The sequence below is a fragment of the Pteropus alecto genome, unplaced genomic scaffold (genome assembly GCF_000325575.1).
Source record: "Pteropus alecto unplaced genomic scaffold, ASM32557v1 scaffold185, whole genome shotgun sequence".
Taxonomy (NCBI): domain Eukaryota; kingdom Metazoa; phylum Chordata; class Mammalia; order Chiroptera; family Pteropodidae; genus Pteropus; species Pteropus alecto.
The window spans coordinates 10,916,239-10,938,602 of record NW_006438088.1 but is presented as its reverse complement, the minus strand read 5'-3'; the positions used below and the strand labels follow the sequence as shown (position 1 = coordinate 10,938,602).

Here is a 22,364-nt window from a genome sequence, read left to right as displayed (position 1 = left end):
ATAATCAACGTGACCTAATCGCTGTTGATGTTAACCTTGATCACCTGGCTGAAGTAACATTTTTCAGGTTTCTCCACTGTAAAATTATTGTTTTTCACCCCTTTTCCATACTGTACTCTTTGAAAAGAAGTCACCATGCTCAGCCCACATTTAAGGAGTGGAGTTAGGCTCCACCTCCTTGAGGATGAATATCTACATACATTACTTGGAATGCTTCTGCAAGGGAGATTTATCTCTTCTCCTCGCCCCCAACCCAACCCTTTATTCATTCCATCATTTATTTATATCATTGTGGATTTATAGGTGCACTTCCTGAAGACAGTTGTTTTGTTTCCTTTCTAGGCTTTTAAAATTTTTAATTAATTTATTTTGAATATGTTGGTAATAAAAATATTTAAGGCTATACACTCTGATTCCACTTCACATTACATATAATACACATATATATTATATATTTGTGTAGTTACATATTTATACATTATGTACTTGTATATGTAATTGTTATTTTATTTAATATTATTTATACCCACAGCACCTGGTCTTCCTAGGTGGTCTCCCATCCAAGTACTAACCAGGCCCGACCCTGCTTAGCTTCCGAGATCAGACATCAGGCTTGTTCAGGGTGGCATGGCCATAGACCATGAACTATGGCTCCACTGGGGCATGAACCCAGAACTTTCTGCATGTAAAACAGACGTGCTAAACCACTACACTATGGAACCACGTCCTGTGTATATATATATATTATATATTTGCGTCACTCATTCTTTTTTTTAGTTGTATCTAATTTGTTTAATCTAAATACCAATATTTAGTTTTAATTATATGTTTCATTTTTAAGTTATATTTTGGTTAACTTTAAACTTGTCTGGTCGTTTTTTATTTTATTTTTATTTTTTATTTTTGCTTATTTATAGTTCCACTTAAGTAAATATTAAAGATTAAAATATTTCACCTAGCTATTTTATATGCTCTAACCAAATAATTCCAATATTTGTCGTACAGAAAGGGAAAATTAATCTGTTTAAGACGTTCCAAAGCTGAAAGATAAGTCCATATCTATGGTCTGATCCACTGAGTTGCCTTTGTAACATAACTCTCCAAGAGTAGTATTATCTCATTATCAAATTCTTGAAGGAAACTTATAACTGTGTTCTCTCTGCATTTATGTTCATTCTTTCTACTTTATTGTTGTTACTCAAGTCTTCTGACTTTTTGTTTGTTTCCTTAATCTATAAGGCGGTGCCGTGAGAATTCCTTAATAATTATGTCCTTTAATTTTTTATTTCTAATTTTCATTATGCATTTTGATGCTATTTGGTACTTGTTTCATTTTTTTGCTCACGATTGTACCTCTTATCAATATGAAATGGTTCTCTATATAATCGTCAAGGTTTTTTGTTTGTTTGCTTGCCTTAAATTTAGTCCAGTATTAACATTGTTACCCTTGATTTCTGGAGAGGCAATGTGGTGTAGTGAACATGCCTTCCAGTCAGGCTTAAATCAAGATTTAAATCATGGCTCTATAATTGACTTGTTGGTTTTTATTAATCTCTGAACTTCAGTATTCTTATTTATAGGCTGTCATTAATAATGCCTACCTTATATAATTATAAAAATGAACAATTGTGTGAAAACTGCCTGACATATGTAAACACCGAAACCATGGTAGTTATCTTTACTTCCTTGATACATCTGTGTATTTTTTCTTCCAATCTATAGTTTTAGACATGTCTTTTGTAAACAGCTTATCATTAGCTTTGCAGTTTGAGTCTTTTTAAGAGAAAAATCTAAACTTAATCTTTGTTCTTCCCCTCCTTCATGTCCCCATATTTGAGGTATAATTTAATGACATTTCATTATTTTGTTTTACACTATTAATTTATTGCTGCATATGTAAATGCTTTCAACGTGAGCCTGTTATTCGCAGCTAGGTCATGGTATTCTCTTACTGAACATTAACAATTCCTAAATCATCGACATCAGAGGAGGTCACCGTGATTTTGAAGAAGTGAAATAGACCAAAAGTCACTGTGCAAACCATAAAAATGACTAAGCAACCCCCTCTTGTGGCTAACATGAGCAACTGCTTCTACCTTACTTCATTCCGTTTCTCCTACCTCCTAGATAAAAGCTGATACCCAATTGCAGAATTACTCCCACTCTGACAGCATCCAATGCAGAAGAAACCCCCACTCACATGAGCCCTCCTCAAAATTAGCTATGTGTGCTCAAATTCTTTAACAAACCCCTCCTTACACCTTCTTACTAAGAAGCACCTCCATGGTTTGTGGTCTGTTGCTACAGTAAGCAAGCCTCAATAATTATCAAATAATTTTGACTAGTTGTGTCCTGGTGGTCTTTGACTGATGACATCAACAGATGATGGGCATCAATATATGCCTGCTGCAGAATTTTGTATCGTGACCTCCCCAGTCTTAAGGTTTTGAACTACCTTTTTGTGATTTGATCATTTTAAGCCCTTCACAGCTCTCCCAGGACATCTCCTGAGACTTTCTTACTCTCACCTACAAAGGATGCCATAGCTGGGTAATGAATTTGTGGGTTACAATTCCTATCACTTAAAGGTTTATGTATTTAACTCCTGTGTTCCTTTGTCTTTTGGAATTCAGTGGTGCAGAAAAGACTGAGGATAATTTTTATTTCCTTTAAGATGACTTGATGGGGAGTTTTTTAGTCCCAAGACTTGTTTTAATCTCAAAAATTTAAAAGTTTTAACGAAAAAAGTGGCTGTAATCCCTTTGTGACATTTTACATAAAATATGGTATACACTCTTCATGTGCACCTTGGGGTCTTCCTGTTCATCATTTTCACCTATCTGCATTCTAGAGGTGGTTTCCAAAGACAGCTTCTAGATCATCAGTTCCACTTTTTGTGATTAACTGTTTTTACAGCCTTCAATGAATATTTGAATTTTGCTACTATGATTTAGGTTCCCATGTAGTCTTTTCTAACCTATCCTGATTCTTTTCTTAACTCAGCAACCGTCTCAGATTTTACAGACACCACCTAGCAGTTATTTAAAGAAAACTTGTTTCCTGTAATATGCCTGAAAGGTTTTTGTCTCCACATGCTGTGAACATCACTCTTCATGAACTGCAGATGTTTCCATAGATTTTTTACCATGTTTTTAAAATCATCTCTAAATAATTTTTTTTATATATATATATTCGAGCCTAGTGTTGGAAAGTAAGAATGCTTCGATTACCTTCAGCCACCTCACAGTCCACTTAGGTGCTAGCAGAATCCCTGGCAGCCAGGTGACTACTGGTTCCCATTCTGAAATGCAAGCACACTTGAATCTTTCAGGCTCAAGAGGCTCACCCCAGTTCAGGAAAAGACCCCAAACTAGGGCAGTGGTTCACCAAACAGAAGGACAGACAGAAGCAGTTCTAAAGTTTGCTTATGACAAGTTTTCTTTTTCCTTCATTATAAAAATAGCCCCTTCGCACACATTATAATGGAAATGAAAACTTGTAATTTTCAGATAATAAAGACATAGAGAAATTAAAATCATCCATAATGCTACCACCAGCATCAATGCTTTCATTCATTTAACAATTTGATGTGCTAGGGACTATACCAGTTGCTGAAAAATAATAGTTAAAAAAAAAAAAAAAAACAGGAAAGGTCTCTTTCCTCTTGGGACTTGCATTTCAGTGGAAGGAGAGAACAATAATTAATCATACAATAAATGTAAAATTGCAGCCTTGAAAGCATTCTAAGGAGAGAGACAAGGTTCTATGAAAGCACACAGTAACTCATTTTCCTTTATACTAGTCAGAAACCAGGGGTTCCCTGGGAAAGTGGCATTAAACTGGGACACAAGAATCAAAACTGTTACACACAATATCTTAATTTATCTTTATCATGTATAGTTATACACCTCATCTCATCCCTCGTGTTTCATAGGCTTTTTTTTTTTTTTTTTTTAATCTTGTGTGGCTTTGGCATCTTCAAAGAACCAAACTGTGAATTACTCCATGAGTTCTATTTTTTCTAAGATTCTAAGACCTCTGTTGCCTACGGGCTTTAAAGGGCTTCAGCGAGGGTTATGCTTAGGCTCATCTTGCCTCCTGCACCCATCCTTCATGTCAGCTACTGAGTCTGCAGCCTTGTGCCAGCTTCCGTCCCACTGTTAAAGATTCTCATTGCTGTGGCTCTTATTGGGGGTGAATGAGTTCTAAACAATGGTTTAAACAGAGGGTTGGTAAGATTTTCGGTATTGCTAGTTTGGAAGCCAAAAGCTGCCCTGCAGTTTGATTTTGCCAATGCAAAACCTGCCTCCCCCTTCCCCCTAATTTCTGAATTAGCAGGAAAGAGGCTGTGATTACACATTGAGTTACTTGAACTAAAGAGAATGTTTTATATAAGTAAAATCTTACTTCAGCATTAATGGCTCCACCTGCTCACCTAGTACCTTCCACACTGTCTGTAGGGGATTCCTCCTGGATGCCTTCATGCTGTTCATTCTTGTTTGTAGTTTATGGTACTGAGAACTCCCCTGACTGGACTGTCACCCCTTTCAAGACCAGGGCTCAGGAGCTCCTCCTTGTGCCTGGAACACGGCAGATTCATATTTAGGAAGGAAGGAATGTATTCTATTCACATATTAATATGGACATTTTAGAGGAAAACTAGAATATGATGACCCAGTAGTTTTTATGAGACCTTCTCATTTGGAAGCTTTTTTTTTTTTTAGCTGTATAATCTCGACTGATTCTTATACATCATGGCATGTAATTTTGTATTTTTACATCATTAAAAGAAGCTATTAATATTTTAATTGAAAAATCTTGACATAAAAAGATCTTGACTAACCATTACAATTACCTAAAAAAAATTTTACTGTAGAGAAAAGAAATACATCAAAATGTTAGAGCAGTAATATTTAGGCAATAGAACTATGGGTGAATTTTATTCTTTCCTGTACTTTTCTGTATTTTTCAAATTTTCTAAAGTAAGTTATTACATTGTAACAATGATTGATATTATTGATCTGCATATTCATGGGAAAGATTATTTCTAGAAATAGTTTTCTAAAACACCTCTCACAATATAGGGGGCTGAAATATTATCAGAAAAAATGAACGTGTGAAAAAACACTAACCAGTCAAAACACGGATCTGTAATGTGTACAGGCCAAGCTACCCTCAAGTAATTGATCAGTAGAGCCTCACAAAGAGTCGAGAACAGAGGACAAAGCCACTAGTATGAAGAAATGGTGAAACCATAAATAGGAAGATGAGAAGTACTTATAACAAAATGAGACAAAATGGACATTCTATTATAGATAGAAGTTTCAAGGGGAGGAAATCAGACCAAAATCAAGCTTGGGCATGCTTCTTGTACCCCGTCTCTTAACCCCACTGCCAACACTCTTCTCTCACAGTGGGTCCTCTTAGTATCACCACCTCCTTTAACAACAATCAATTGTAAACATAAGGTGAATAAAAAGTCTGCACTTTATCACAATTTGAGCAGGAAGAAATAAACTCATTCATTTCTACTGCTACTACTATTCGTTTTACAATAAATTCTTATTTAAAATTCTTAATTCTATCATGGCCTTATATAATACAGAGTGGATGTTTCTCGTTTTTGCCACCCCCCGCCCACCAAACCATCTCCCCTTCCTAATAGTACAATTTCCAACCCTCTCCCTACAATTCTCAGCTATGTGCTTTGAGTGATATTCACTTCACATCCAGCCCCAAGGATGCCCCAAGGAAAGAAATTACACTCAATTATAGTTGGTGACAGATGTTTCTAGGGTTCCTGGAAAAAGACATGCTCTTTCGGCCTTCCCCCAGACGAGGATCTAAACGCTAGCGGCTTGATCTAACTCAAAGCTGGGGCTACTGCTAGTCTTTCTTTTTTGCTGAAGTTACTTTAAATTAGGTTTCTGTCAGATGTATCTGTTAAATTCCCGATAAATTTTATAAAAAACAATTCCTTACCTAAGCAAGTTTACTCTGAAGTGACAACTACACAAATACTTTTTTAGTAAGAAATGTATCACACGGTGTGTTCACTCTGTGATCACCCACCAAGCTGCGCATTTATGCTCTGTGTCCTTTACCATGGATGCCATTCTTCGATTAGGAAGAAAAAATGATGTTTTACATACAAATGACATCATTTACCAATTTAAAAAGTTTAGCAGAGAGTCCATCAGATCCGAATTCCAGGCTCGGTTGAGGACAAAATCCACTCTAAAGCAATTTATACTCAGGAGGACACTCAACAAATACTCGTTACTAAATATACCTTGGAAGTTTTCTTGCTGAAACTTTAAAAAAAGCATGACTCTTACAGGGAACTTACAGTCTATAAGGTAGATAAGAGTCATCAAAATGTAATTCTAAAAGTGAGAATGAGAAAAAAGTTATGGTTAGAAATGGATGAAACTAAATTTGATCTGTTATTGAGATAAAAAGCCAGAATTCATGTGAAAAGCATCAGGAAAACTCAGGTGGAAAAGGGCCCATAAAACCCCCAAGTCACATTTAGTGACAGTGGTAGAGACTCTCATAAGCATTTAAGAAACAAAACACGCTTTGCTGTTATGCTCAAACTAAGACATTTTATTAGTTGGCTTTATACCTTAAATAATAAAGGAACAGTTTCCACTAATTCCAAACTAATCTTTCAAAAAAGTTTACTTATTGAGGAAGAACATTCTTATGCTCAACACAAAATACCTTTCTTATAACCTTTATCAATTCTTTACTTAGCGTTAACCAAAAATAAACAAAAAAAAAATTGTGCAGGTCAAATATTAACTACTTCAACAACCAAATTTAGCTATTTTTCCTTAAAATGTATGCAGTAGAGTTGAAAATCGAAATAGAAAACTGTAAACATTCTGTGGTTTAGCTGGAAGTAGAGTTCATTTCATGATGATTCGATGTCTTCTAATACATATTTCTGACAGTTTTCATAAATCTTAGCAAAGTAAATCCATTCACTAAACATTTCAAAGGGAAGGCTGGTTTTTAAAATAAAAGCACAATATTAGCCTTTCTGTGCCAGTTGGTGACTTGAAATTTTGCAGGAATGATGATTAATACTTCTTTGTAGCTGGTTACAGCTTTAATTTTCTCTTTAATTTTCTCTCTCATCAATTGCACCTTCTTCTTTTAAGTGAATAACTGGATTCTATAAAAACAGAGGTTAGCGATTTCCTTGCATTTGGAAACATGGTAGAAATTCTGACCCATCATTCTTTTATCTGCAAAGAAGAAAAACATATTTGCTATAATTTAATCAGTCATGTTACAAGAACAACAAAAAGAAAGCAGCAGTGAAATAATCATTATATCAAGATGAAACTTGCTTTTTCTTGCCACTTTTTCCCTTCCCTGGTCATGCTATTTCTGAGATTAACTATAATTTCCCCATTATTTCCCACAAGAAACTGTATCTTATTTTTAGAATGTTCTTTTATAAAGAATGCTTTGACAGATTAAGTATGATATTGATAAGAATGATGTTAGATAACATTTATTGAATTATTATATGTGTCAATTACTGTGCCAAGTCTTTCTATAGATCATTTTATTTCACAATTCTAGGAGGTAGATTCTACTACCTTGTTTTTTTATAGAAGGATAAATTGAAGGAGAAATATTGTACACGTGCTGCTAGCAATCAGTGGAACGGTAACACAAACATGGACAGTTTAACTCTAGAGCCTTTTACATGATACATGCATTACTGAGGTTTTTTTTTCCTTTTTAATATCTTTCTTTTTCAAAAAATTTATTTATTTAAATTAGTTTCGAGTATTCAGTACATTGGTTAGACATCTATATAGTTCATAAAATGATCCCCCCAATTGCTCCCTCCCTCCCCTGGCCCTCCACTTAGCCATCATATTAATGCTAACTGCATTCCCTCTGCCATGCTCCCCATTCCTGTGATCAACTATCAACTACTAATTTGTATTTCGTAACTGAGTAGTGATGCAACCTAACGTCCTATGTCCAAAGTATAAATCCAATAAGTTTTATGCAGAAAATAATTTAAAAAACTAATAAATTCCCTTTTAAAACTATAATATCCATTAATTTATATTGATCATGATAATGTGGAAGAAAATTTTAATTATTGAAATTTTTAGGTTCATTTCAGGCTATTTTCTCCAAAACTCAACTGCACCTCACATTACATTATAGGTTTGTTTTAGAAACATTACTAATATTTTAACTGAAGTTTTTGAATGAATCATTTCAAATGCCCTTAGAGCCAATTATTTAAAGAAAAAAATTTAATAAGGGCTCTTCTATTAAATGAAATTACTACTCCCAATTCATTTGACTCTTAAAGTCTGTATTCTCATAATCTGGATTGCATACTTACAGATTTTTCAACAGATTTCCTTTAATTTTGAGTGATATTATTGGTGGAGAAAATAGTTTAGAAGTCCACCTGCAGGAAATTCTAAGACCTAACATTTTCTCCCCATCTTTCTTTTAATTTTTTAATATAAATTTTAAAATCTTGTTCTAATACGACAACTGTGTTTCCCTTAAGCCATAAAACCTCTGTAATCATTCTTAAAAAGCAGAAAAAGAAAAGACATTGAACCATGGATACACAGTCGGCCACTTTAAAATACCTCAGTGACTACACCAGCAGCTATCGTGGAACCACTGTAACGCAGCATAAATCTCCCCAGCTCTTTAAAGTCTTTGTAGAGCTCAAGAGCGATTGGTCTTTGTGTCTGCAGCTCTACCAAGGCATTCTGGCCTTTACTCAATAATCTATGAAGAAAAAAAAAAACAAAGGAACAAATGGATATCCAATAGAGGTGAATAAATGTATTAACAACCTTAAAAGAAAATACTTCATAATTGACAAATCGACTTAGTCTTTCAAAAACGTAAAAAGAAAAAATTTTTTCTTAAAATGAAAATATGTGCTTTTAATTTTTCTGGGTTAGTTGAAAAAAGATGACAGGAGTAATTTTAGATTTAAGACATATTAGCTAGTTCATTATTTGTCATATATATGGTGCCAATTTTCCAAATATCGCTCTAGCCCTTGAAGGACCCCATTACCTAAAATATGCTCAAGGCGCCTCCACCAAAGCCCTCCCTTTCATTCCCTCATGAAAGAGAGAGGCTCAATTATCTCATAAAGAAAGTGAGGCAACTGAACTTTAAAACAGGGATGCAATGCCCTATGTCTTCCTTAGTAAAATTCTAATTGGTAGATTATGTGTTAGGAAGTTGTCTTTAAGAGGATAATCCCCTAGTGCCAACAAACTACTCTAAATCTTTCTCTCTCCCTCTCTCTGTCTGCATGGAGGAACAGTGATTCTTTAACAGATATTCAGGACAAAATCACATAGGATTTTCCCACATGTTTGTAGGAAATAAAAGGGGATGAGACATGGGCCTGATTGTAAATGGGTTCACACGAATAAGCAAATATACCAAATCCTTGTACATGGGCCCAACCCATACTTAATAAAATAGGTCGAACTCAAAGGGGTACATTTTGAAAATGTTCTCTAATTTAATTTTGATGTGCTCTAGAAGGATAGAGGGCAGCAATCATAAACTTGCCTTCTAAAAAATCAGTTCAGTTCAGAGACATACAGAATAAAAATTTCTAAAAACTTAGTCTAAAATTTTCAAATATTGGTTTTAGACCATTTCAGCCCAAAGTCTCATTCCTTAGGGAGGAAAGCATCTAATGTAGTCATAATTTGTGCTTAGTTACTAGAAAGTTCAATTTCACTATATATAAAGCAATTAAGTCTACAATGTGCCTATTGTGTAAATGAAAAGGCCAAATGGTGTCAGTGCAAACAAGAGGACTAAATTACAAATAAGATGGCAGAGAAAACTAACACAAGAGTATATTAAGACCTAACATCACTGAGCTAAAACTTTGTAGCAGGAGCAGCGAGGGGAAAATTCAGGATTAGATATGATGAAGCAATTTCAGATTAAGAATTAACCATATCTCTGGTCTGGGTCAAACAACCTGACTCCTGACAAAAAGAATATAATTTATGTGAACCGAATGACTGGGTTAGAGTCTTGGCAATGCTACTTGCTAGCTTTGTGACCTTTAACATGTTATACAACCTCTCTAAGCCTCAGTATCCTCATCTGAAAAATGGGAAAAGTAATAGTACTTGCTTCATGTAGTACCTGAGGATATAACCACGTGAAAGCATTCATGACGGAGCCTAAAATATAGTGGTCCTCAAGAAATGTTAGTCATTAATTACATCACATTTCTCAAAACATTATGGCAGACACTCATGCTAGAAGCTAAAGGCTCAGGTTAAAATAAAGAACTATCTTTAAGAGATGTTAAGTAGCCCTTCCTTCATAACGGAGAAAGAGGCAGGAGTTTAGAGCAGTGTGAAGATTCTCTCTTCCACCTGCAGCAACTCATTAACCCAGTAACCACCTTTGGCTTCTTACACAGGTGCAAATGAGGAGGAACGCTCAAGGACTGAAAAAAGGGGATTTTGGGTGGGATTCCCCATAGGGTTGAAATGAGGAAAACCCCAAAGCTGAAGCAGCCAAGCCAAACTGTGGTTAGCCTTTAATTGAACTGGGGCAAGAAACTTAAGTTTCTCAGGAAGCACTTCCTTTGAAAAATCTCAACTTTGTCCCAACCAAAGGTAAACTGTCTGCACAAGGCCTAGATATTACTGGTAGTCAGAGGATACCAGCATGATGATGACCACCTTAATTTAAAGCTCTAGTTGGACTTCGAGCAGAAGGAAAATACTTTCTGGGTAGGGAAAAACTAAGTACTACAGAGTGTGTAGTTCACTTTCTTCCTGGGGTATTCTTTGCATAAGGAATGATTCTCATTAAGGAGACAAGAAAGTTGTAAAGACGACTCAGCTGGAATTTGGAACCAAAGGATAATATATCAAATTTATCCTTTAAAGTGTAACACTGATTTTTTAAGTGCCTTTATTTTTATATCATCTGTATTTAGAGCTTCATACATACATATACATTTCTATTTCTATTTTTATTTACAATTCATACCCCACCACTACCATATAGAACAGAAACTATATCAGGCACTGATACCTAAACAGGTGTTTAAATATTTGTTTTTGTGTGTTTTAATCTAGTCCTTGAAAAAAAAAATGATTTCTGGAAAAGTAAAAACGGCCTTCACTTACTACCAAAAGAAATATTACATGAATCAAACTGTAAGAAATTTGCTTAAATTGCTTGTGTTTATTATTTATGCTTTAAAACACTTACTTAGGCTTCTTCTTGGTGACTTCACCTGTGCTTTTGTTTAAGATGCTAATCAATCGTTTAATAACGGCAGGTTCACTGACAGTTTGGTAGTGTAACAGCACCTGAAACAAAAAATGGTAACACAATAAAACTGCTTACCATAGCGTCTCTGGTCTATTATTTCAGTGCTCACATTTAATTATTTTAAACTCAGCACTACAGCCTGGAGTCTTGCAGTATCTCCAGTTGCCTCCTCTAAGTCTCCACTTTATTCATGTTGTTCCTTAACTTACCAGGGAAAAAAGGTCACAGGAGGCATTTCAAATATCTCCTCCATCACTTACTGTGTCGACTTTAGTGAATTACATAACCTTCCTTACAAGGTTGTGATGAGAATTAAACAGGATCAAAGACAGTGCATGGTATAGGAGATGTGTAACAAATGTGAATTGTTCCATTATAAAAATAAGGGAAAGGGAATCATGTGACCTGCAGCAAGAATTAATGTATTCTTTGTTGGATGGAATAAAATATCACATGAGAGTTTAGACAAGCTTTGAAGTCAGACACCTGAGTTCAAATCCTGACTCCACACTTGTCAGCTGTACAACTAGGGGCAAATCCTTTAACCACCCCTTACCCCTAACATCCCCAGCCTCAGGATCCTCATCACTAAAATGAGGAAAATCAGATGTTAGTTTAAAGTGGTGCTTAGCCACTTTAAAATGGTAAAACATTCAGTTTTTGATGGCTTTACATATTAGCTATTGTTGCTCATGTTTTATATTTAAGAAAATTTAAAATCAAAAAGGCTAAGTAGTTTAATGTGGTTGTGGTGATATGTGTTGGAGAGCAGCTGGAGTCAGAGTTACAGCTAATGGATTATCCTCCATTCAAATAATAAGCATTGAGTGTGTACTATGCCTATAGCTTGGGGATACCAGAAAGATCAAATAGCCAGGAACTGGCAAAGCTATCCACATTTAACTGGTTTCTAAATACCATTTTATGCTGTTCTCCTGAAGAAACACTGACACTTCTACTCTGGGATTTCCTGGTTAAAATAGTTTTCACACTCAGAAGACAGAAATACAAGGGGAACTTGTGGATGCACAATCCCGGACTTAGGAACTTTCTAAAAACTGAGACATTCAATCAGCACTTTGTTTTCTAGTTCTACTTCTTTTCTTTCACCATTACAAAAGCAGTTCAGGACAATCGTCTCTCATCCAAATTACATCACAGACTCCTTGGTCTCTCTGCCACCATTCCAGTCCTTGTATAACCCATTCTTCATATGTCTACCAGACCGATATTCTAAAATACAAATTTAATGATATGTCCTTGCTATTTAAAACCATGGGAACTTTAATTCCACTACAAGGTATTAGGGCCTCCTCAATCTGACCCTTACTAACCTCTCCAGCCTCGTCTTTCACCATCCTCTCTTGCATTCTATGCTCTGGACATACAGAGCCTCTATTCCCTACAGGCACCAGGCCCTTGCTAACCTTCAGGCTTTACGGGTACTATCTGCTCTGGATAGAACACACCCTCCCATTCCTGCAGCTTCATGTGGCTAACTCCTACTCAACCTGGCCCCAGTAGAGCATCGCTTCCTGCAAGCCTGAACCCATAGTCTGAGTTAGATATGCTTCCTCTATGTCCCATAATCCAACTATGTAACATCTCATTTTTACTCTAATTGCTAGTTTGAATGTCTGTTATCCCATGCAAAAATGAATTCTGTGAGAAAAGGAAGTATGTATACCAGTGCTAGACATTTAATTGGCACTCTGTGAATATTTGTGAAGTGAATGTAAGAATAAAGAAATAAAAGAGCACCTAAAAACATGGAGAAAACCAGTCACTTTCTATTAAGGCATGACTGAACCTTTATTACTCTACAAAGGCAAACTAGTTTTCTTTTTCAATGGCATTTGACCATTATGAACTGGAAAGACTCCAGAAAAAATTAGCAACCAACTCTTAGGGAAAAATACTTCCACAATGGATGGTAAAGTGGTGAGAGCCACATGTGTGTATTCAACAGATTCAGGTATCAAGCAGCACCAACAGTTATATAAATGTAGGCTTACATAACTAAGAAGCATGTCTTTCGCAACAGTCAGGTAAACAAGCAAGATCCCTTTCACTGGACTCGGATGTGACTAAGACATTGGCAACTGGTCTCCATGCCAAATTTAAAAGAACAGAAACACATGAACTTAATTAAGTTCCTTCTAACCTTTGTGAGATATGTGTGAGTTCCAGGGTAAAATCAGGATGGATGAAGAATGGGTTGTGGCAGTATGGGGTTAGGTTTTGTCTGTCTCCATGGTGTCTTACAGATTCGTAGCAATATCAAAATACTTGAACATGTGAGTAAAAAATCTACATGTAAATAAATGGGAAATAACTACATACTATCTTAACATTTTAATTCATATGATATATAATCAAAGTCAATCCACAACATAATGTAAAAGGGAAAAAAAAATACTGAATTTTGAAGTGAAAAGTGCTAAGTATGAGTCTTGGCTTAATCACTTATTATTCAGATAGTCACAACATCTCAAGAGTCTCCAATTCCTCATCTGTAAGTGATACAATACTAATACAAGTCCACAATTTCTTACCTGCAATTCCAAAAGCTCCAAAACACTGAAAACCTAAGTTATTCCTAATTCTGTTATAAGCCCATTTAAATAGTAAATTGAGACCTGTATTGATATAATTTATAGTTCTTATTTATTTCACTCAACATTAATAAACTGTGGTACAGAAATATTAGTATGTTTGACTACAGGGTGTTGCCCTATTCTCTGTTAGGGATTCATGTATATGAATGCATCATACCGTCTTTCTAAATCTGAATATTTCTGAATTCTGAAGCATACTAGCCTGAAGAGTTTCAGATAAGGGTTGGGGCTCTGTACTTCACGTGGTGTTGTAAGAATCAAAACATCTAGCATTTTATAAACTAAAATGGGTTGCATGATCTGTTAGGCAGCAAAATACATCAAAAGGAAGAGGTAATTTCTTAAAGGAAAATTGAAGCGCTATTTCCCAAAGAAGGAGGTAAAAGTTCAGACCACAATCAAGAGATGAATGAGTAAGCAAAATGTAGCATATACATACAATGCAATATTATTCAGCCTTAAAAATGATTGAAATTCTGATACATGCTACAATATGGATGAACCTTGAAAGCATTATGCTAAGTGAAATAAGCCAGATGCAAAAAGGCAAACAGTTATGATTCCACCTACATGAGGTACCTAGAATAGTCAAATTCACAGATACAGAAAGTAGAATAGTGGTCACCAGGGGTTTGGGGATGGGTGTGGGGAGTTACTGTTTAATGGGTACAGTTTCAGTTTGGCATGAAGAAAAGCTCTAGTGGTAGATGGTGTTGATGGCTGCACAAGGTAAACGTACTTAATGCCACTAAATTGTACACTTAAAAATGGATAAAATGGTAAGTTTGATGTTATGATGTTAGTTAAATTTAGTTATGAATAATTAGTTAAATTCTTCTATTTTTCCTTCTTAAATATATATAGTTTACCATATAAACCAAAGGAAACGAATATATTTATACAGCATTAAGGAATTAGTCCCTAAATAGTAAAATTCTAATTGCTTAGGAAGGCTCTTCGTTAAAAAACTTTCTTTTTGAAGGTTTCTTCCCACAGGGAGTGGACAAAGACAAAACACGACCTTTTATTCTGAAACAAATTTCATCCTGCTATTCATGAATCAATATATATGAGGATGGAATTTCACAATGCAGCACTGAAAAACTTTCAATTCATACTTATTTTTAAGAAACTACAGTAGACAGGAAGACAGTGTTACTATTCAAAGTAACTACTGACCTCTTGACCTCTCTACCTCCCCATTGGCAAAAATTATCGCTGCATGAGTAAAAACACGCAGTAATCAACATCTCCAGCTTCTCTCCATTGGACATATTGCTTTCTAAGAATGAGTGCCATTTGTTCATTGCAATTAAGTTGTAGTTTCTTGCCTATCAATACACGAATTTTGAATAATTAAAAATTAAATATTTTCAACGGTAACAATTTTTTTAAAGAGTTTTTACTACTTTATTAGCATATGAGAGAAATGCAATATAATTATATACCTAAAATACTTAAACAATATCTTATAAATATAATTTTATATGATATAATTTACATAGAAATAATTACAAAGGATTATAAGCGAAGCCCACGGGGTTTTCTCAAATAAAAGCGTAAAGTATAAAATGAATTTAAATGAGCTAAACTAATTTATTTCCAACTCCTAAAATATATCACTAACTTAATTTAAAGTTTAAAGGTCAACATCTTTACTGTCTTACTTTTATTGCAAAGATTCATGAAATGGTGAAATGATTTGTTTATATTTTCAAAGGCAAGCCATTTAATTCCACTGAGGAACACTTTTTACTGTTGTGCAGAATCTGTACTATGTAAGCTGATCAAGAAAAAAAAAATCTAATGGGATAATGATCATTTGTTAAGTGGCAAAAGCAAAGTACAAAACTATAAACAGTATAGCCCCAAATATCTGAAAAAAATTACACATAAAACAAGGAATTCGTGGTAGGCGCAAGTAGCAGTATCTTTTCTAGACAGTGTAAAATCACCTTCTTCTCATAAATGTGTATGTTCAAATGATGCCGGTCAATGATGACCTATAAACCACCTCACAGCATACATGCTATCTGAAGGTGTTGTTTCAGTACAATTAAGTTTACTCTATGTCAAGCTTCCCCAGAAAATACCCATAAACACCAATGGGTGGAAAACATGTACAAAAAAAAAAAAAAAATACACTGAAATGTAAAGAGCATATAGTTATGGATTATGCAATTATATAACATTATTATTATCTTTATTTTATCGTGTTTTTCAAAAAGTTCTATAACTATGTATCACTTTTATAATCAGAAAAACTACAAATTAACATATTAAAACAAAAACAGAAAAACCTAATCTATGAAGATCAGTCGGATAACCTTTAAAACAGCAAAAAAGTATCTACCAATTTCTCTACATGAATGTTATTATTATCATAAGTTTGTATCCTCTTGATTATGAAATTTCTGTTCAACACTTCTTTGAAAAAAATCTTCAGGCTCAAAGATCAAAATAAAAAACAAAATGAAAATGATTTTCAAATTCTAATTTCATGTTTTTCTAGATTAGAGTAATAAGACATTAGCTGAAAATAACTATAGCATCATCACTTGTAAAGAAAATTACAAATTAAAGTGACTTTGAATTTATAAAACAGTAATATTTTGGAACTTACAGGAAATCCTTTGGTGATAGGAATTTCAATATTAAAGATGAGGATTCGGGCTCTGAAACGAGTACAAGCTCTAATGGGTTCTTTAGGGCCACAAAATATGCAGCCAACACTGTAAAAAAAAAGAGAGAGAGAGAGAGGGACAGTAGTTGGGAAGACAAACAAATATATATCCATTAGGAATACCTCTAAAACCATGTACAAAGTAAAACGATCAAGCAAATTAGAGACTTTTTCTAAATTCTCCCTTCTGGATTAAAGCGTGACTTTAGACAATTATTAACCTACATATTTTCACACATCATAGCTTTCACTCAGAGAACATGTCAAGTATGTGCACTGCCATTTATTAATTTCAGTTTTAAGTAGGTTTTGCTTATCAATCTTATACTTCCAGTAAGTGCCTGTTTTGGGCCAAACGATATTCAGAATACATACTCATTCTTTCATTTAAACTTGTGAATTGCAAAATTTATGTGTTTTGAGGTCCTATATACAAAACAATCATTGCTTAAACTCATTTTCTCACTCACTTGATTTTGATGATATCCATCCCAACCAACGTAAGACTAACATGATCACCTGCTGCTGCCCAATCAACAGGTTCATCATGCAGAGTGATTCCTGGAAATGAGTAAGAACCAAAGAATACAGTAAAACACTTCAATACCAAACCATAACAACCAAGAGAGTTTGGCTGATTTGTGTCTCACCAGTCACTACTCAACATTTTCAATATGAATGGATTGAGAGTGAGAAGAGTAACTGTGAGCGTTGAGGAAAACACACTTCCTCTAGACTTGACTCTGCTGGAACACCACCCTAAACATAAAGTGACTTGTATTTGTCCATGAAAGGCTGATTTCTACTTTTTTAATCAAGAATTTTAAACTCACACAAATGAGTATTCATTAAACATGTCTCTTTCAAGTATTTCTCTTACATTAATGGATGCAGTCATAATACAGTTCAAGTTATTTTTAATAACATAAACGATGGGACTGGGGAAGGTGCCTAGTCTTGAGCTTTACTTTTAATTAGACAACTACCTAAACAATTGCCTCTGTTCTCCAAGTAACCCACGGGGCATCAGTGCTCAGTCAGTTGTGCTCTTGGCAGGCCCCTCACTGATTCCTGTCTCAGAAGAACTGCTTCCCACAGAGAGATGCACAGTGATAACTGATTATATGAAAAGGAAGAGATTAATTTAAATTTAATTCATCCATATCTTTCTGAAAATGCTTATTTTTCTATGTAGCATACTCTTAAATAAGTTTAAGACTTTTTAAAAGTTTAAAGAAAACTTTTAGAGCTCTGAGACAACCTACAGTTTTATTCAAAATTTCATTTATATGCACATCTGAATTACTCTTGAGAAGAGGGACCATAACTTTCATGAAGGTATCAAAGAGATTCTTGGCTCCAAAATTGTTAACAATAATGACATTAAGGAACGTCTGTTAAATTTTCAACGAATTAAATTTAGTTTTTAAATGTAAATTTTAAATGACCATATCTGATTTTGCTATGAAATGTGGAATTAAAGACTGAAGAGCTTTCATACTACAATTCAATCAACAATATAAAATTTCAAAAAGATAATATATAATCTGGTTTTCTCCCCCCAAACATAATTCATTGTATTATTTATCTTAATAATGACCTTCTTCATTAGACATTACACACAAAAAAGTTCTTTTCAAAACTCGATATGTTAATAAATCACTCGATATGTGAACTTGATATGTTAATAAAGTAAAAACGTAGTTAAGAATTTCCATTTGTTGGTTGCAGATTTAGTCACTACTCTTTTAGGATGCTACTGGGTTGTAAGCCACAAAAGCTCCTAAAGTGCTCAGACAGAAGTGTGCATTAAACAACCAAGCAAATCAAGCAGAAACAACAGGGTTAGACAGTGAGGACCGAGAGCCTCCAAGCTGGGTTACAAGCATGGCTCTCAAGGAGTAGGGTGCTGCTCCCCAGATGCTTCTGATATGGCTTCTCTTTAAGAACCACTAGATTAAAGATAAATGATTAGAGTTTTTCTAGAAGAAAAGAGTCAGGAAAGAGCACAAGAAAGAATGTAAGACTTTCAGAAGTAACCAAACTGTCATAAAAGAGTCAATCTGAATGGCCCATGGATAATTTTAAAATCACAGTTTTAACTCATGTCTAGGGATTATAAAAAAACTTCCTAGTCTCAAAAAAGCTCATTAATATACAAAGAAATTTGTATTTCAAAAATGCTTTAGCTCTGGATCATTTTAAAAACCAAAAACAGAGATTAGAACTTGCAAACAATAGATCTATGTAAAATGATTATTTTTTTAAAAAAGCATATATTACTTTTTACTTGTACAGAATTTTCATAATCTCTAAGCAAGCAGAAAGAAAAAAGTAAAATGGAAATACCTTTGGCTTTCATTCCCTATTCATCTTTAAATTTAGGTTAAACTCTGTTACCTAAACAGATACTCATTAATAATCTTTAAGAAATCAGCTTTTAAAGTAACCAAATCAATTCAAAGAAAATGTACGTTCAAATTTATAAACCAGTCAGATACAACTCTGGATATAAACTATAAGACTAACAGAAGAAAAAGTACTGCAGTCTAAAAAATTTTAACATTCCCAGTAGATTATATGTTAGCTTAAAATTGTTACAAATATTACTTTATAGTATAAAACAGATCTTGAGTTTTATGTTGAAATCAGAGGCTTAGTTGGAAGGCAAGTATAAAATTATAAACTTTTAAGAAGAATTCAGAAAAAGATAATCATGAGAAGATGGAAATATTTATTAGCTAACAGGAAAGGTCAGACAGTAGATTACATGCAGAAACAGTAATTGTGCACTTTAAATTAGCTCGATTTCTCTTTTCAACATTAAAATTCCTTGCATTTACATCTTTTCTTAAATCTTCCTGTAAAATACTTTTTTTTGATATAAACATGATCAGAGCTCTTATAGTAATTCTGAAATACACGTTTCAAAACAACAGACTATAGCAGTCTGCTTTGCCATTGACTATCTAGTGCCAGTTTGGGGTTAGATTTAATTTCTGCTACTGAATACTATTTTAAATGTATCTGTCAGGTGTCTATACATCTGGTTAAATCCTAACCAGACTTCTCAAATCACCGTCAAAAAAAAAAAAAAAATGTTACCACAGTTAGAATGTTATATGTATATATGTACACAGTCACAAGAGAAAAAAATCGTTTAATGTTTTCACATTTTTATCTTCAACAGTTAGTATCATTTTGACAGTCAGTTACAATTTCAGTAAGAGGTTATTTACTCTGGAGTTAATAACTAAACTACTTTTTAAAATCTGCTGTCTCAACTTAAGGGGTGTTTGGCAAAAGAATCTTGCAGAGGAATACCTTTTGCAGTACAGGTTTCATTAGGAGGCATTGCTAGTAGTCGGTCACCAGTCTGTATATAACCAGCTTCAATTTTACCAGTTACACAAAATCCAGATCCTTGATCTGCAAAACATGCCCAAATCTTACAATGATTCATATAGCAATGTTATCTGTTGACTAATACTGTTAGCTCTATTTAGTTCCCTACTATGATCATCTCGAAATTTTTAACTAAATATGATATATTTCTGATTTTTTTTTACAAAAAAAATTCTTATCACAAAACATGAAAATTAATTCCTTTTTCAAATATTTATTGAGTGTTTACTAAGTACCATGCAAGCACTGTGTTAAACTCTGGGGATAAAAAGACATGAAAATATAAGCCTCTATCCATAAGGAGTTTAACCTAGTGAAGAGAAAAACAAAAATAATTATATTGTCTGAAGACAAATGTTATTTATAATATACGCTAGAAATAAAAAAGGTGCCCAAAGAATCCATGGTAAGGGAATACCGTTACCCTCTAGCTGAGCACTTAGAAAGAGAATGAATAGGAGATTACTAGGTAGCTTATGTGTATGGGTAGGAGAAGAAGGAAAACATTGCTGACCTAGGAAACTTCATGTTCAAAGACACAGAGTTATAACGGCATGTGGGATGTGCTAAGACCTATGTATCATTTATATGGAATCATTTATATGAGATAATGAAGGAAAGGCAAGACATGAAGCAACATAGGTAGGCAAGGGATAAATGATAAAGGGGCCCAATAAATCACACTTAGGGCTTGAATTTCAACCTCAGTTAAGTAATGGGAGCCAGTAAAGAACTGTGAACAGAGGAGAGACATGATGGTATTTTCATGTCAGAGAGGAAAAAGGCTAATTGAAATGTAGAAAGGGAATAAACTCAAGAATTTGGGAAGAAGGTATAACGGATTTAGGGTGATAAGGTAAGTGAGGGATAATGGCAAAAAGGGAGAAATCTGAGATGATGATGCATTAACTGTGAGATAGGAAATTAAGTAATAAGACTCATTTCAGCCTTGACTTGTAGAAGTGTCTACAAGTCATATAGGTGGAGAAGATACATTCCGAGCATCCCCTTCAAAGACACTCGCTGTGGAGATGTTCACCAACAGTTAGAACATATATCTGGAGAGTACGAACAGGTTTGGGTTGGAGATACAGATTTGGGAATCATCAAGAGGCCAGAAGTAGATGAACTCATGATGTCCATCCAAAAGAAGCATGTAGAGTAAGAAGAGGACTGAAGCAATGGAATGCTAGTTAAGAGACAGAAAGAGAGGAGTCCACACCAAGATACAGAGAAGTCAGAGACATAGACAGGATAGCAGGAGAAAGTGGAGCACAGGAATCAAGGGAGAAAAGTCTCAAAGCAGATGTGGCTACCAGTCTCAAAAGTAATGCCTAATTCAAGTTAGATGGAAGTAAGACAGAAATGAAAAATGTTATTGACTTTGGCAACCAAGAGGTCATTTGGTAACCTTCATGGAAACATACTGAAGAGAACACTGTAGGCAGAAGCCATGAAGTAGCTTGAAGAGAGAATGGAACGTGAAAAATAAAGTCATCAAACATTGTTAATCAAAAAGAAAATTAAGCACCTCTTGTATTTTAAATTGATAACAGACATTTTGAAAGCATCACTATATTTCCTCTACTACTAGAATGCTGGAAACTAATAATGATAATAAATTTCTATTTCATTAAATAATTTTTGTGAAGCATCTTCATTCATTCATTAAACATTTATTAAGCATGTATTATGTGCCAGGCACTGAGCTAAGTCCTGCAGATATAGATACAGAAAAGAGAGTACTTGCCCTCAAGAAGTTCACAATCTAAGTGAAATAGCACAAAAACAATTATATACTGCATGAAAAAATGCAAGAGGATACAAAGAACACAGAGGAACACTTTAGAGTATGTGTTCAGTGAACTTGTCAGGTATCAATTTATCGCTCCACAGTTCCAAATCCACTCTTTAGTGCCTGCTCTGTGATAACAGAGATTCAGGGGACAACTGACATCTTTATCGTACTGATTATTCTGGTATATAAATATGTTGAAATTTTATTTGTTGAAATCTTTTATTCCATTTCCATTTTATAGTTTTCTGTATAGGGTCTTGTACTCATTAAGTGAGATGTATTCTTATATATATACTACAATACCTTCTTCATCAAGGTCAAAACTCCTACTCTGTCTTTCCTTCCTTGGACAGTCTTCCTCAGCCCTAGGGTACCATATAGTTTCTTTATATCTTATAGTCATTCTTTCATCATATTAGTAATTCTTTATATTAAACTTCCCATTTTACCTATGTGTGGTATCTATCTTCTGATTGGACCCAGATGGGTAGGAAATAGAAATGTAAAAAGAGAGAAGAAC

At 34.3% G+C, this 22,364-nt stretch overlaps 1 protein-coding gene and 1 pseudogene across 1 annotated transcript in view; both read right to left on the bottom strand.

Annotated features, from left to right (window-relative positions):
* Positions 1-523: 523 nt before the first annotated feature.
* On the bottom strand, positions 524-639 carry LOC112482652 (annotated as a pseudogene).
* A 5,947-nt stretch (positions 640-6,586) lies between these two features.
* The window catches only part of HBS1L (HBS1 like translational GTPase), an 81,045-nt gene continuing 65,267 nt past the window's right edge, over positions 6,587-22,364 (bottom strand). Inside the window, exons 13-18 of the mRNA XM_006915394.2 lie at positions 19,966-20,070; positions 17,112-17,202; positions 16,582-16,690; positions 11,278-11,378; positions 8,646-8,790; positions 6,587-7,256 (exon numbers count right to left, since the gene is read on the bottom strand). Of these exons, the coding sequence (XP_006915456.1) occupies positions 7,245-7,256; positions 8,646-8,790; positions 11,278-11,378; positions 16,582-16,690; positions 17,112-17,202; positions 19,966-20,070 (563 nt within the window). The 3' untranslated portion in view covers positions 6,587-7,244. The remainder of the gene's footprint in view (positions 7,257-8,645; positions 8,791-11,277; positions 11,379-16,581; positions 16,691-17,111; positions 17,203-19,965; positions 20,071-22,364) is intronic.